Source organism: Lichenostomus cassidix, chromosome 4 (assembly GCF_008360975.1).
Source record: "Lichenostomus cassidix isolate B80296 chromosome 4, HeHo_3.0, whole genome shotgun sequence".
Classification (NCBI taxonomy): Eukaryota; Metazoa; Chordata; class Aves; order Passeriformes; family Meliphagidae; genus Lichenostomus; species Lichenostomus cassidix.
Genome location: NC_139484.1, coordinates 38,611,806 through 38,626,136, shown reverse-complemented (window position 1 = coordinate 38,626,136; position 14,331 = coordinate 38,611,806). Strand labels below are relative to the sequence as shown.

Genomic DNA, 14,331 nt, shown 5'->3' with positions numbered 1-14,331 from the left:
TTACTTGAGTCAGTAGCAAAACGGCTGTTGACTTCAATGCTACAAGGTGTTATGCCCATGGCCCCCACAGCCTCCTTGTGCTGAGATGTGAAGGCAAGGAAGGGTGCAGACAGACCCAGACGCTGCCTCCTGAGCCACGGTCAGACCAGTGGCAGCAGCAGGGAAGCATCACAACCTGCAGCTCTTCCAGCAGCCTGCAGCACACAGCCTGTGCTCCCCCACTTCAAAAACACCTCTCTGCGCTCAGACACAACTGCGTGAGCACAGCAGTTTGAAAGGACAAACACACACTTCCCTTTTCGTCATAAACACTTAAGAGAAACTACCTGAGGCATTCCAGAACATCTTCCGCGAGCTTCCTAGGAGACTTGGTCTCAGGCATAACATACTACCTACCATCTATTAATGGATTTTTTGCTTTAAGTTTACAATAGCCTACCACCACATAAAATATCTTCTTTTCCCCCCTTCTTGTGAATGGTAAAAAACCCCATAAAATGGCATTGCACAGCCAAAACAGAAGGGGGGGGGGGACGGGACGTTTGAATATTGCTCTCTCATCCCATTCAATATATTACAGCTTTTCACTACACTGAGAAGTTTTACAACATAGCCCAGAAATGTTGTAACAGCTTTAGAATCATCAGGCTACATAATCTTCTGACTTAAAGCCTTCCTAAGAGCTTCACTAAGAGGATTGTAGTCCATGTAAGTTGCCTACACAAATGAAAAAACAAAACAAAACACACCCCTAACAACCCACAAAAACCAAACAGAAAAGCCGACATGAAAAAATAAAATGTTTATTATTTGTGTAGAAATGCAAAAATTCAAATCCCAAAGGAAATCATACATATATGATAGAAAAATTTTACATCATCTTAAGGTTTCTTAACAATGAAAACAGGAAATCCTACAGGATCCACAGGAAGCTGAATACAGCTGGGATGCAGACCTAGTGGGTAGCAGACTAGCTGGGCGCTTTTACCTGATAATGAACAACACTACGAAATAGAATCAAAAGCTGTAAAGGAGGTTGTAGGAGCTCAGTGAGAAAAAAGAGCACAAAGTGAGGATACTCTTCTTGTGTTCATAGACTTTCTAATTAATCTTTCCAGAATGACTTCCATGTGAGGGATTTACTCATTGGTTTCTTAAATTTTACCATTTGGAATTTCGCTCATTGACAGTAAGTGCCTCAAGAATTCATAAAGACTTAAAAACATCTTGGCCATTGTAGTAAACCAATTCCTGAGAAGGAGATGGAGGTACAGATAAACAGATAGCTATAATGCTTTGTGGGGTTCTTTTCTTTCCTTTAAAAACATATGAAGTGAAAAGTAGAAACAAAATCAGATACATTTCAAAGAGACTTGTTCTGGAGACACCTTTGGGGGTTTTGGACTATTTGGGATGATATGTCATGATGTTTAGCTTTAAAAACTGAAAATACTGCTGTTTACTACCACTCAATTATTAGATGCTGTACTTCTCTTGGCTAGGAATATCAATTTATGGGTATTGTAAGGACTGCTGATATCCTCCATTTGTGCAGATGAGCAAAGCTAATTAATTAGCTATTAACTATTAATTAATAACTCTAAAATAACTTCCAAAAGCCTGTGCACTGTTAAAAACACAGCATTTGCCAACAGTGACCATACACCTACCTGTTATGTTGCAACTCACTGTGTAAGCAATGATCCACGTAGCACTGGTGCACCTCCCTAACTACATCAGTTACACAAAAAATGATACCAACATAGTATCAATAGATATATGTCTATATATAGAATTATTATTCTTAAAATATAATGTGTACATATATATTTCTCTGCCAGAATCACACAAGTTACATTGTCTAGAAATGCGCTAGGGCTTTTTTTGTAGTTTTTTTGTTGTTTGTTTTATCAAATGCCGCTATAAGAAAGTTTGATGTATGCAGAAATGCCGTAGTTCTTCATGAAGCCATAAAGCTTCATTAAGAAAAAAAGCTGGAATTAAATGGAAACTTGCTGCACTTGTGCTATGTTTGTTTCCCTGGGCTAATTTGGGGAAGTCCTTCAAAGACCTCCATAACAACTTGAAGCTTAAGCTGGAAATGTTATCTGTGGAAATGGGTTTTCGAAGAGGACTACTTAACAAAAGGAAAGGTCCCATGGTTCTTCAGTTGTCAGTGTCTGCTTTAAGCTGGATCTATACTAAATGTAAACACAGAGATATTATCTTAAAAACCATGAAAAGGTGAAAGAAACAAACAGAAGGAATGAACAAAAGTTGCCAAAAGAAAATTTGTCAGCATCTCTAGCCATCAGCACTGTCCTTACTAATTCATTAACCACTGATAAATTGACAAGTCAGGTTTTAGCAACAATAGACTATAGAAAAAAAAATGTGAAAAGCTCAAAAGCACCTGCCTAGTTAGCACAGAAATGCACCCAAGTCCCCTAGCTTTTAAACCACAGGAATTATAATCTGAGTGCCTTTGCTGACTTTGGTTTTGTCCTAACAGGATGGACACAGTACTAACAAGGCAGAGGTCCCAAACACATTCAAGTTCATACTCAAAATTCTGTTCAGTTTGGCTCCTGATAATGTTTCATGTCATATCTGCTGTCTCTGCATCATTCATTACTTGTCAGTTCCCTTTCTAATCTATTCTTCCTTTGTATTTTACCTTCTTCTATCAGTGTAGAACACATTTGTGCCATTTAAAAATCAAGCACATTTTCCCTATAATCACCATGTGATAATGCATGACAAAAATACTTATACTAAACTTAGAAAAACTGTGAAACAACTAAAGCTGTACAGATGCAAAACTATGATCATGGTCCTTAGGAGAACCAAACTTCTCGCTTACATTTTCTTGATGTGCTACTTAATTTGATTTTTTTAAAATCAAGTAGTTACATATATTTAGGAAGCAAATGAGGAAAAATATCTTTCTCTAGTTTTTATTTTCTCTCTGCAAATTTCTGCATACAAATGCATCCTCAGTAACAGAACTTTGATCATATAAGCTTATTGTATAAACAGCACTGCTACTGAAGTGTTACTGCAAGGACCATAGTGTTTTCTGCTACTTTGATATGGGAAAAGCACTTACTTGCTTTTTATTCCATATTTAGACACTATATAGGGGATACATTTTTCCTATTGAAGCTCTTTATGCAGAGCTCACACTTACAATGAGGTCCTTTGTAAAGAAAGGTCTTGAGAGGAAGAACACGGAAATAAATGTACAGTAGGATAACATATTTGCTGAAAACGAATAACAATGATTTTTTTTTAAAAATAGCAAAGCAGGTACTTTGGATGCTCTAGAAAACTCTGACAAGAAGTGTACAAACACTGTCTCCAGAAGTCAGAATGTGAGGTGGGTAGAATGCAATTACACAAAAGAGAGAATGACTAATAGATGTGATACATCTATTCTGTCACACAACCTTCACAATATATTTAGTAGAAAGGAGTTTTCAAAGCTGTACGTGCAGAATTCTGTTCACTAGGATGCAAGAAATTGCAGTGAAGACTGACACGTAATGAGCTTTGCTTATGTTAACATTTTCTTTCTGATTTGGTGTAGTATTTTGTTGTTATTACTTCAGCCTGATTTTCTCTTTTGCTTTTGTGAAAATTATCTGTGAAATTTAAACCATCCTAATCCACTGTATCACATTTTCCTCCTGTTCTTATTCCTGTGTTTTTCTTTTCACTCATCACAACCATTTTCCTTGTCACCTTTTAATCTCTTTTTCTTGACCTTTCCGCTCTATTCACTTTTCCATCTTAACCTCCTTTTCTTGTCATTATCTGATTTAGAGTGGAGCTGTAAGATCCATATGAAAGACAGTTGCTTCTCTAATATATCCAGTAAACTACATAATAACTAAGAGCATTGAAATATATTAAATCTCATCAAGTGTGCATATAATTTTCAAATGCATGTTATTCTCAACAAATGTTAATCACACAGTTCTCACATTCCTTATGGACTTTTAAAAGTGTTTGGTAACATAAGTCATGGTCTTGGTGACTTCTGAAAATATTAGTGCCAGATACTGTGAGTTCTCTGAACTCTACTTATTGTGCTACTCTTGATAGAAGAGCTTCATGCAAGACTGAAAAACTAAGTCAATTCATAGGGGGAAAAAAAAGTAAAAATCACACATATGTGTTTGCATATTTGTGAGAAATAAAGTATTTAAAACTTAATATTTAAACCAGACATGTATTTTTATTACTATGGAATCACAAGGAGAAGATTGAAAAGATAGCCTGGGAAAGTTTTTATTTTCAGATACAGAAAAGGACTTATGTGAATGAAACACAGTATCTTCTTGCCACTGGTCTTCCAAACTATGGTTCAAACATGCAGACCCTCCTGTGCAGTACGGGAAACTCATAACATTACTCCCGGTTAGGCTTGAGGTGGCAGGGAATCTTCAGTCCTAATCCTCAGACTAGAACATAAGCAGCACTTCTTAAACCAGTATAAAGATAAAGGGCTGTTCATCAAGCCCTTCTGAAGTTACCACAGAGTAAGATTAAAGACAGCTGAAGATAATTTCACAATTGCAGAATTCAAAGCTTTGAAGCAAACATGTTCCAGTAAATGAATTAATAATTTAAACATTATGGCTCCAAATTTGGGGATTTAAATTAAAATCTGATTTTATTACTATGATTATATAATATACAAAGTAAATTAAGAGAAACCAGCACAGCTGTCCCAATCATGGGCTGCAAGAGGGGGGAAAAAGGGATTTGTGGATTTAGAAAAGAAATACAATTCCATGAGTATCAAAGAACACAAAGTCTTGATCATGAGCAGAATGACAGTATAGATGTTTTTGGCCTCTCTCTTAATCTTTGGATCCTGGGGCCAAATCATCACATTCGAGCATCCATTTATTACAAAATAAGAATAAAGCCTAAATTTAATAGATATGAAAAAGATATGACCCAAGGGTAAGCAATGTAGAGATGATGGATGTCCACTCTGCGAAGAGCCAACAAGCACAGCTCTGACAGGTATGAAGTGCCACATTAAGGTCAGTACAGTGCTAATGACATGACATACAGCTTGAAATGGGGAAGGAAGGTGAGGAGGAAGGAGGCAGCATGAAGACATGCACACAAACCAGGGCTCAGGTTTACTACTCTTCCTCCACAAAGGGAGGTGAGAAAACTCTACAATTATTTATGCCTTTCCATGAGGGAAAAGCAAATCTGCCACCACAAGTGAGCAGACAGACCCAGAGAGATATGTCTCTCAGCATGGCAGAAAACTTGATTAGCCTCACAGGCTATGAACTGGTACAAAGAAAACACCCAATGCGCCTATTAGAAGCTGCCGACACATTTCAGTTTGTGGAATTTCATAAAGAGGCATTCCACAACTATGGATTGACTCTTCTATGCATGGACAGAATAAGGTGCTCAGACCACTGCTGTAGCTCAATGCAAGCAAAAACACAGAACATGGACCCAAAAACTTCTGCAGAAATGAAATCCTCTTTTTTCCCCTCTATCATTCACACTTCTCGTCACAATCCCCCAAAAGGTTTGCCACTCTGTAAACCCCCATAATAAATGTAGTGTAGCAATGTTTTAATTTAAGATGTTCTAGCAAAATGTCCATTATGCTGAAGACGTGGAAGGATTTACCACTCAGAAGTATTTATGGCACTTTAAAAAATGCAGAAAAACAAAGCTTGAAGCAAATGTGTTCCCTTGGCTCTGCCATTTCCTCTTTTGGCTTTAATAAGCTCAGTAACATCGAGTACCGGCTCTCAAGCCCATAAGTTGTGACATTTTACAAACTAATTTCAGAAAGCATCAAGGAAGTTTCTGAGAAATTACTCCTATTTTACATCTCTGCTTCACTTTACGCATTTATTTGCCAGTGATGGAATAAGCAATCACTCACAGCTTGGCCTCCAGCCCTGACTCTCAGCCCTAAGCACTAAATCAATGGACAGGAGAGACAGGACTCTTCAGCCTCTCTCATTCCTCCCTTTACCCCATCTCTAACTGCACACTTTTCCAGCTTTATCCCCTCTGTAGATGTTAACATACTGAAGTCATCTTTCATAGCTGTGTATGGGACCATTCATCTCCCCAGTCCACCATTTAGTTTTTATTATGAACAGAAGCAGCACATACATCTCAGTATATGAGCTATGGAAAGATACAAGAGCAGTTACAGACCCTCTACAGTATCTTCCTCTCCAGGAGGGTGAAAATCCTTGTGAATGCCTCTTGCTCACTTTATAAACCCTTTGTCATTATGCAAGAACTTTCCTATTTTGCAACTGGACTAATTGAAGACAAGGTTTCTACCATATGGACGTGCAGTGGCTGTGTAGAACTGCCTGAACAAGCAGTCTACTGCCAATAACCAAGGCTGATTTCTCCCTGGAGAATCAGAATTACCCTTTGTCTCTACCTGTGTAGCTCATCTGCAAGCCATGACCCACAAGGGGCCAATTTCACCTAGATGAATACCTTAGAGCATGTGTGCATATCACTGAGTGTGAGCTAAATATACTCCTAATCAAATAAAAGTGAAATGTTTTTCTTCGTAGCATTTTGCAGCTAATAGAATAACTTTAAAAGTCAACAGATCCTTATCACCTGGAACCTGAAAACCAATTAACTTCTTATTGTTGCTTTAAGAAGTTACTAGTATAGCAATGAGAGATTATAATACTACTAAGCACTTGCAGTGCTTTTCATCTTCAAAGCATTTTGCAAACATAAACTAATTAATCTTTCCAAAATGCCTGTGAGCTGGGTAGATGTTATTATTCCTATATTACACACGGTAAAAAAGAAAATACACCTCTGGCAGAAGGTTAGGTGTTTAGCTCAAGGCCACAAAATTATCCAGAACATATTGGCACTGTATGCTGCTACAGAAGTTACCCACTGAAACCAGGCAGACACTGCAGGTGGCCATGTTTTAGCATAACAAAAAAGGATCTGTCATGATGACAATCAGGACACATCTTGCACTGCAGCCAGGAAACATAAAACACTAATTCTAGTATCTGCATTAGATTTTGAGAGACAGTGCTTGCCATGTCACTGAATGGTAATTAATGTGCTCATTGGGGGATCACAAAGTCTCTAATACATTATTTCATACCTTCACATAAATACCCTGCAAATCAAGCTGGTTCAGTTCTATTGAGAAGCACTTGCCTACTCAATAGGCAAACTCAGCTCATCAGTAAAGCCCAGGTAGTGGAAAGTCAAAAACATTCTTTAGTCAAAAACCACTGCTTTGCATAGGTAAAAGAACCCAAGCTTTAGTTTTAAAAACACAACCATTTAAATCCTTTAATCCTACAGTTAACATTTATGGTGACTAAAAAGATTAAACATTTTGTTATCCAAATAACTCATTTTGGGCAGCTAGTATTTAAAAGCAATAGACTTTGGAGTCATATTACATTAGGACAGTAGTTGCAATTAAGATACTAGTTTCTAAGGTCTTAAAAATGTATCCTTGACAGTGTTTAATATCTTATTTAATGAAATAAAATAGTCAAAGCATATATATCACTGTTTCAGATCCCTCTTTTACTGAATGGTGATATTTTTCTAGCACCTAAATCTAATTTTCATGGGAATAGCAGCTGAACAGTAGCTGCGATATATCCACACACTGTAATATACTGCACATGGCATTACTTTTTAGCACCCTGGTATGAGTTGTCCAGCATACTGTGAAGGAAAAGAATTCTTTTCCTTTACTTATTTGGTACATTCAGCCTCTCTTCTAGCAGCTTCAAGGAGTTATTAGGGCATTTAATCCAATTTAGGCAGTTCAGTATTCCAGAAGAGTAAAGGTACAAAACTGTGCATAGGAATAGTTTCTCCTGCAAAACTGAAAGGAATAAAATAAAAATAAATTGATCTTGAGACTTCGCTGACAGTGAACTTTTCTGATTGATAATCACAATGAAGTCATTCTCACTGCCATCTAAAAAGACCAAATAACCTCACCTGCAGTCTAAATCATATTTGACTCAAGCTTCCAAAAAGTAATTATTAAACAAAACCTGCACTACCCCATCAGATCTTCTAATAGAAAGAGGTGTCCTACTACTCAGTTTTTCAATTTACACAGTTTGCAAACAGTGTTATAACTATTTTGTAAGAAAAGACGAACATGCACAAACCTGCACTGAATTCTGCCACCCATGCTTGTGGGTCAGCAGCTGTTCCTGTGCAAAAACTCATTAACATGATACATAAATCTCTCTATAGGACCTATATGTACTGCTCTGCAATTACAAAATTCTTTGAAATGGAACAATGACTACCTGAGAGGTTTTTAATATTCCTCTCTTCCCTTTAACATGTGTCTGATGGCAAATAGAACACATTTTTTGCATGCCTGCATTTTACTTACTAAATTAATACAAACTTTTTCAGTTCTTGTGAGGCCAGGTTTGATTCATGATCTTTTAAATTATATTCATATTGCTAAAATATGACTTCAATCTTTTTTTCCAAATGCAGTTTAAAAATACTGCTTACTTTCTGTGTTTCTACAGTCCTTCCTACCTACAGCACAGTCATGCCACACTTTCAGATATTTTTCCATAGCAGTCTCCTATGTACTTTTATCACACAGGAAGTGATATAAATTTTCTAAGCACAGGATTCTTTCCCTGTATAACAGAGAAATTCAACTTCATACTGTCAGCTTTAATACAGAATTGAGCAAGAGACTTGGACATAATGCAAGACACAACCATAGAATCAGTCAGAGAATGGTTTGGGTTGGAAGGGACCTTAATCATCTAGTTTCAACCCCTCACCAATAGCCTCTGTCTAGCCACAAGCATTTAGGTTGCTGAATTCAATTAGAGAAGCACATTTATATCAATTACAGAAGCACATTTAAATCAGACTGCTCTATATAATTGGGTACTTCAAAGTATAAGCAAACAGGTGTCATCTTCTTCCTCAACACATAAACAAAAAAACTATCATATCGTACCTTTGAAAGTAAATAGTCTTTCATGGAACTTCAGCCATTGTCAAGCATAAGATTAGGTATCTTCTCAAAGATGTAATACAAAACTGACTATCTTTCTTAAAACTACTTTCAAGAAAAAAAAAAGCTCATGGCTGTCACATGGCTTTCATGTGGGGTTTATAAACAAAGAGCGAAGAAGTAACTAATTAAAAAGTTATAAAAAGAGTAGGCTAAATAATCCCCTTCTAAAATTTTTAGAACAAAACCAGCTTTACAATAGATGAAGGGCATTGAGAAAAAGAGGAGACTGCTCTAGATCTTATCTCTCATGGATGGTAACTGAAAGCATGTTGCCTACATGTAGCTCCCATTTCCTAAAAAAGAATACTTGCTCTTCTAGTCTTGTCAGTTGGGTTTCCAAAGTAGCAAGATGGTCCCAGTCATATAATAATTTCATGTTCAAATTCTTTAAAATATGTTTTAAATGCTGTTTTGATAATTATAATGACATATATATATATTTAGTATCTTATTTCTATTTATGCAATTAATCTAAAGCAACAGAAATGAGGAAACACATGAGGAAAAATATAATGTGACTGGAACTGACATCTGGAGAACCTCCTCTGGACAAGAAAAGATCTCCTGGAATAAAGCTACCACTAAATAAAGCACACCTATTTCCAACACCACTATTCCTTTCTGAATTCCCACCACTGGATTTTGGGAAAGAGGAAGCACAAAAACACATAATGAAACAACTCAGGAAGAAGAGATGGGAAAGTTCTGATTCATTAGCAGAAAGCTTTCCAGGGATTTACTCTAAAATATCAGACACCAAAAATATACTGACATTTTAAATGTGAGCCAGCACTGCCCTGGCAGCCTGGAGGGCCAACTGTGTCCTGCATCAGGCACAGCATCGCCAGCCTGGCAAGGGAGGGGATTGTCCTGCTCTGCTCTGGGGCAGCCTCACCTTGAGTATTGTGTGCAGCTTTGGGGGCCACAATACAAGAAAGATATTAAACTGTTGGAGAGCATCCAGAGTAGGGCAACAAGGATGGCAAAAGGCCTTGAGGGGTAGCTGTATGAGGAGTGGCTGAGGTCACTTGGCTTGTTCAGTCTGCAGGAGACTGAGGGTAGACCTCAGTGCAGTCCACAATTTCTTTGTGAGGGGAAGAGGAGGGGCAGGCACTGATCCCTTCTCTGTGGTGACAGTGACAAGATCTGAGGGAATGGCCTTTAGTTGTGTCAGGTGAGGTTTAGGCTGGATATTGGGAAAATGTTCCTCACCCAGGGGATGGCTGGGCACTGGAACAGACTGCCCAGGGAAGTGGTCACAGCACCAGCCTGGCAGAGTTCAAGGAGTGTTTGGGCAATGCTCTCAGGCACTGGGTGTGACTCTTGAGGTGTCCTCCACAGAGCCAAGAGTTGAACCCAATGATCCTGATGGGAGTCTTCCAACTCAAAATATTCAATGATTCTATGATTTTAATTACTCCACAATTGAGAGACAAGAAATTTGTGTAACTGCTCCAGTAACTTTCCCAGTCGACACAGGAAATTTCATATAGTTATTTTACGTAGTCAGGGCAGGAAGTGAAACACTGATTATGACTGATTTTTTTAATTCATTCCCAATTAAAGGTATTTATTAAAGGTTGCCTTTTTTATTTACATAATAATTTCCTGTTGAATTAGGAGGCTGTCAATTATACTGTCAACAAAGCCACATATTTCACACTATTTCTAGGCAGAGGGAAAAAAAATAACCCACAGGGAAGCATCTTTTATATATTATCAAAAAACCTTTCAAATGACCTCGAGGACCTTTTCCACAAAATACTTCCAAAGCCAGAAGCTGCAAATTCTCAAAGATGAATCAAAGGAATACACTACCCAAGACTGCAAAACAAGCTCTTTATTAGATGACCCTATCAAACCTGCAGGTAGTCCCCAAAGGGGCCAAACCAGTATGCATTACAGGAAGCCAATAAGCCATCCAAAAAGAATTGAAAGGACAATGAGGGAAATCAAATGGGCACAGAAAATGGTGCCGAGACCACTGAAAGGTGAAGAGGGCATTATCCGTCCTAGACTGCCACTTTAGGCATGTAGACATGCAATTTATTGCATATTGGGCAATAAGTATTAGCTAAGTACTATGTGCTTTTAGGAAGAAAGTGAAAAGAAATAAAAATTAAGCCCCAGTGCACCATCATAAGTGACATGCCAGACCATATAACTTCTTCCAGCTTGTTGCTGCTATTTAAATAAGAATCATATCCTAGTCAGGCAATAGTTTATGAATTCATTAAGTAAATGGCACCTGTTTTGACATAATTTCATCACTAGTACTAAGAAAGTGCCTACAGTACAGGTCTTGGAATACTTCCTCTTGATTTTACCTCATTAAAGTAATGATGTCAAGGTGACTAATGACTTAAAAACAAGAAAACAGTGATGACCTTAAGTTTCAACACATCACAGAAACCAAAAATAAACAACAGAAAGTAGACTAGAGTAGCAGCAAACCTCAGTTACATAAGCCTAAGAGAAATATTTTTATTTCCCTTGCAAACACTAGTAGGCAAAGAAGTCAACACCATCTGCCCAGCTCTAATTTTAATGTAAAGTTATTTGAAATGGAATGGAGAAAAAACATCAATGGGGAAAATAATTTAGATATTCTAAAATTAAAACTAGGGACTTCCTCACCAGGAAGAAGATTTCTAAATCTACTTTTATTTCTGCATAAAAGATGAGATAGCTTTAAACAGAAGACTGAGTCATAGGTTCACACAGTTCTTGGCCTAGAAAGCTTCTAGATACCGTTTTAGATGTCTGGGCTGCAGTACTCTACATTTCATAACTTTTTTTTTCCTCCTCACATTAAGTAGCTTAGTTGTGGAAATGTAGACGTATTCATTCCAGACAGTACAGTTTTGAATCCAAAAGTGATGCGTAAGTGCTGAACCCTAATTGGAGCCAAGTTCAATCACTCAGAGTCCCTGAGATCCAAAGGGACCTCTTGAGATCATCTAGTCCAAACCTTCTGCTCAAGCATGGTCAGCTACAGCAAGGTGCAAGAGGACCATATTCAGACAAGTTTTGAGCATCTTAATGGACATTTAGACTTCTCATGTCACTCCAGTCCTGAACTCAAAAATTCAACAGTGAGCTTTAGCAACCTGTTACCATCTGGTTATATATTAGAGATAACCACTAAAAAAATCATCCAACACACCCAAATGCACAAATTGGGAATTAATTTACTTTACTCACTCTATAGGGCTGTGTTAGTGCCCTTGTAAGCTAAAATATAAAGGCATGGAGCTAATGCATTATTTGTATGCTCATCCATACATACTATGTTTCCACAAACCTGTTCGTAGGGCTTGGCCTTCTTGGAACAGATGTATTTGGTTTTTTTGTTTGGGTTTTTTTTCATTGTTGTTGTTTGTTTGGGTTTTGTTTTGCTTTTTTTTTTTGTTTGTTTGGTTTTCGGTTTTGGGTTTTTTTTTTTTTAACTGTTTACATTTTAGATATACTGGAATGGCAAACTTTTGGGCAACCTATTAACAAGCCAAATAACTGGGGGTCTAGTTTTTAAATTGTAAGGCCTGAATGCTTCACACTTGACTCTGCAATATTGTCACTGACCCATTGCCCAACACAGGCCATTTCCTTCCTGTGCATCACACATTATTTATTCCAAAGATGGTACACAATGCTTCCCCATCTTTGTCAAACATTTAGGGAGATACAAGAGAAGTGTACTATGTGTGTAGAGTATTACCAAAACTGATTATACTGGTGTAATAACATATTCTTCCTGCAGCAAGAATGCCTTGGAACTAATGGATTATACACTCTGAATTCAAACATCTTGCCTACCTTGTCTGGTATACTCATCTGCTTCTCTGTGGACCAAATCTTTTACCCGGTTTCCATACAGCAACCTAGAGGAATCATGATCAAAAGCTTTCAAGGTTTCACTGGAGCTGTAAGACTTCTGAGTAGGCACTCTGCACTCCTCATTTTCTGCAGACGAATTTGTATAGCGACGTTCCTTGTCCCGTCTGCTCTTTGTCAGGGAGCAATAAGGCCTACGTTCCTTCACATCCATACTTCATTCCTTCTCTGCGCACATCAGTCCAGCTTATTTGGAAGTCTTCTCTACATTCAGCTTACATTCACCTATAACAAAATTAGAAAGACAACCACTGATGTGTTACAATGATCTCTAATTGCTGTAATTGCTCCCTAACTGTCTGGAACAGAAAGAAAGAGGTCTGTTCAGCAATGGGTGAGAAGCACTTCTGTGCACATCTGCAAGACTTCGCAGAGATCCGTGCACAAGCCATCCTGATCTAAAACATTAGCAAAAAAATTCTTGTGGAAAACATCTACACAATACTACTCATTTTTATACAACAGATTAGAAGATCAAAAGCAGAGAGTGATTGGAGCAGAGAACAGATCAGAAAAATAGTAGTTTTTCAGCTTCAGGAATATGTTAGTTGCCTAAGGTCTATCTGTAGGTAAGCTGTTTTTTTCTTTTTCTGAGAAGCCTGCATGCTTTAAAGGCAAATCTGGCTTTTTTCTGCTTGCTGGAAACTTGGGGGTTTAATGTTTGGATTTTTATACTTTTTTTATACTTTTAGACTTCTGTAACTTTTTATTGTCATTTCTATTCTAAGAAAATTATTCTCATCAGAGAACATGTACACATAATTTCACAGCAAGCCACAAAAACAACATAGGTGATGTGCAGGAAGGTTTATCCAAGCAAGTATATTCTATGTAAGTTGTGCTAGAAGGCAAGAAAATATTTGATTTGTAAATGACAGTCAGAAATAGCATTTTTCCCCTCAAGTTTTTAAGGAATATTACACTAAGAATTGTATTTCTATTACTATTGCTTTTTCTTTAATATTTCATCCCACTTTCAAAACAAGACTTCTCAGTTTTTAAAACAAGACATCTCAGTTTCAGTTCTTGGTCCTGCACCCTTAACCAAAATATCTGTATTTCTGACAGAAAGGAAGTCTGGAAATTTTGCTTTTGGTTTTTAAAGAGAAGTGCTAAAATAAAGTGAAGAATATAACTTGTATCTTTAAACAGCTGACAACACATCTAAATGAAGAAGAGTTCAGACAGTTTTAATATTTGCAACTGCATCTGTTAATGGAGGCCTTCATATTTCTTGTTTAACACCATTTATACTTGGGTTCTTTCCTTTGTCTCAGTGAGAACCTTCTCCTCAGTGCTCCCCTCAATTTGGAGCACTTAACTGTAAAAAAAAAAATCCTAAGAAAAACTAAACA

At 37.4% G+C, this 14,331-nt stretch overlaps 1 protein-coding gene across 11 annotated transcripts in view; it reads right to left on the bottom strand.

Annotated features, from left to right (window-relative positions):
- The window catches only part of TENM3 (teneurin transmembrane protein 3), a 410,560-nt gene that overhangs the window by 301,827 nt on the left and 94,402 nt on the right, over nt 1-14,331 (bottom strand). For all 11 annotated transcript variants that reach the window (XM_085058723.1, XM_085058722.1, XM_085058727.1 and 8 more), the window contains one exon: nt 12,899-13,201. In XM_085058723.1, coding sequence (XP_084914849.1) covers nt 12,899-13,130 — 232 coding nt within the window. In that variant the 5' untranslated portion in view covers nt 13,131-13,201. The remainder of the gene's footprint in view (nt 1-12,898; nt 13,202-14,331) is intronic.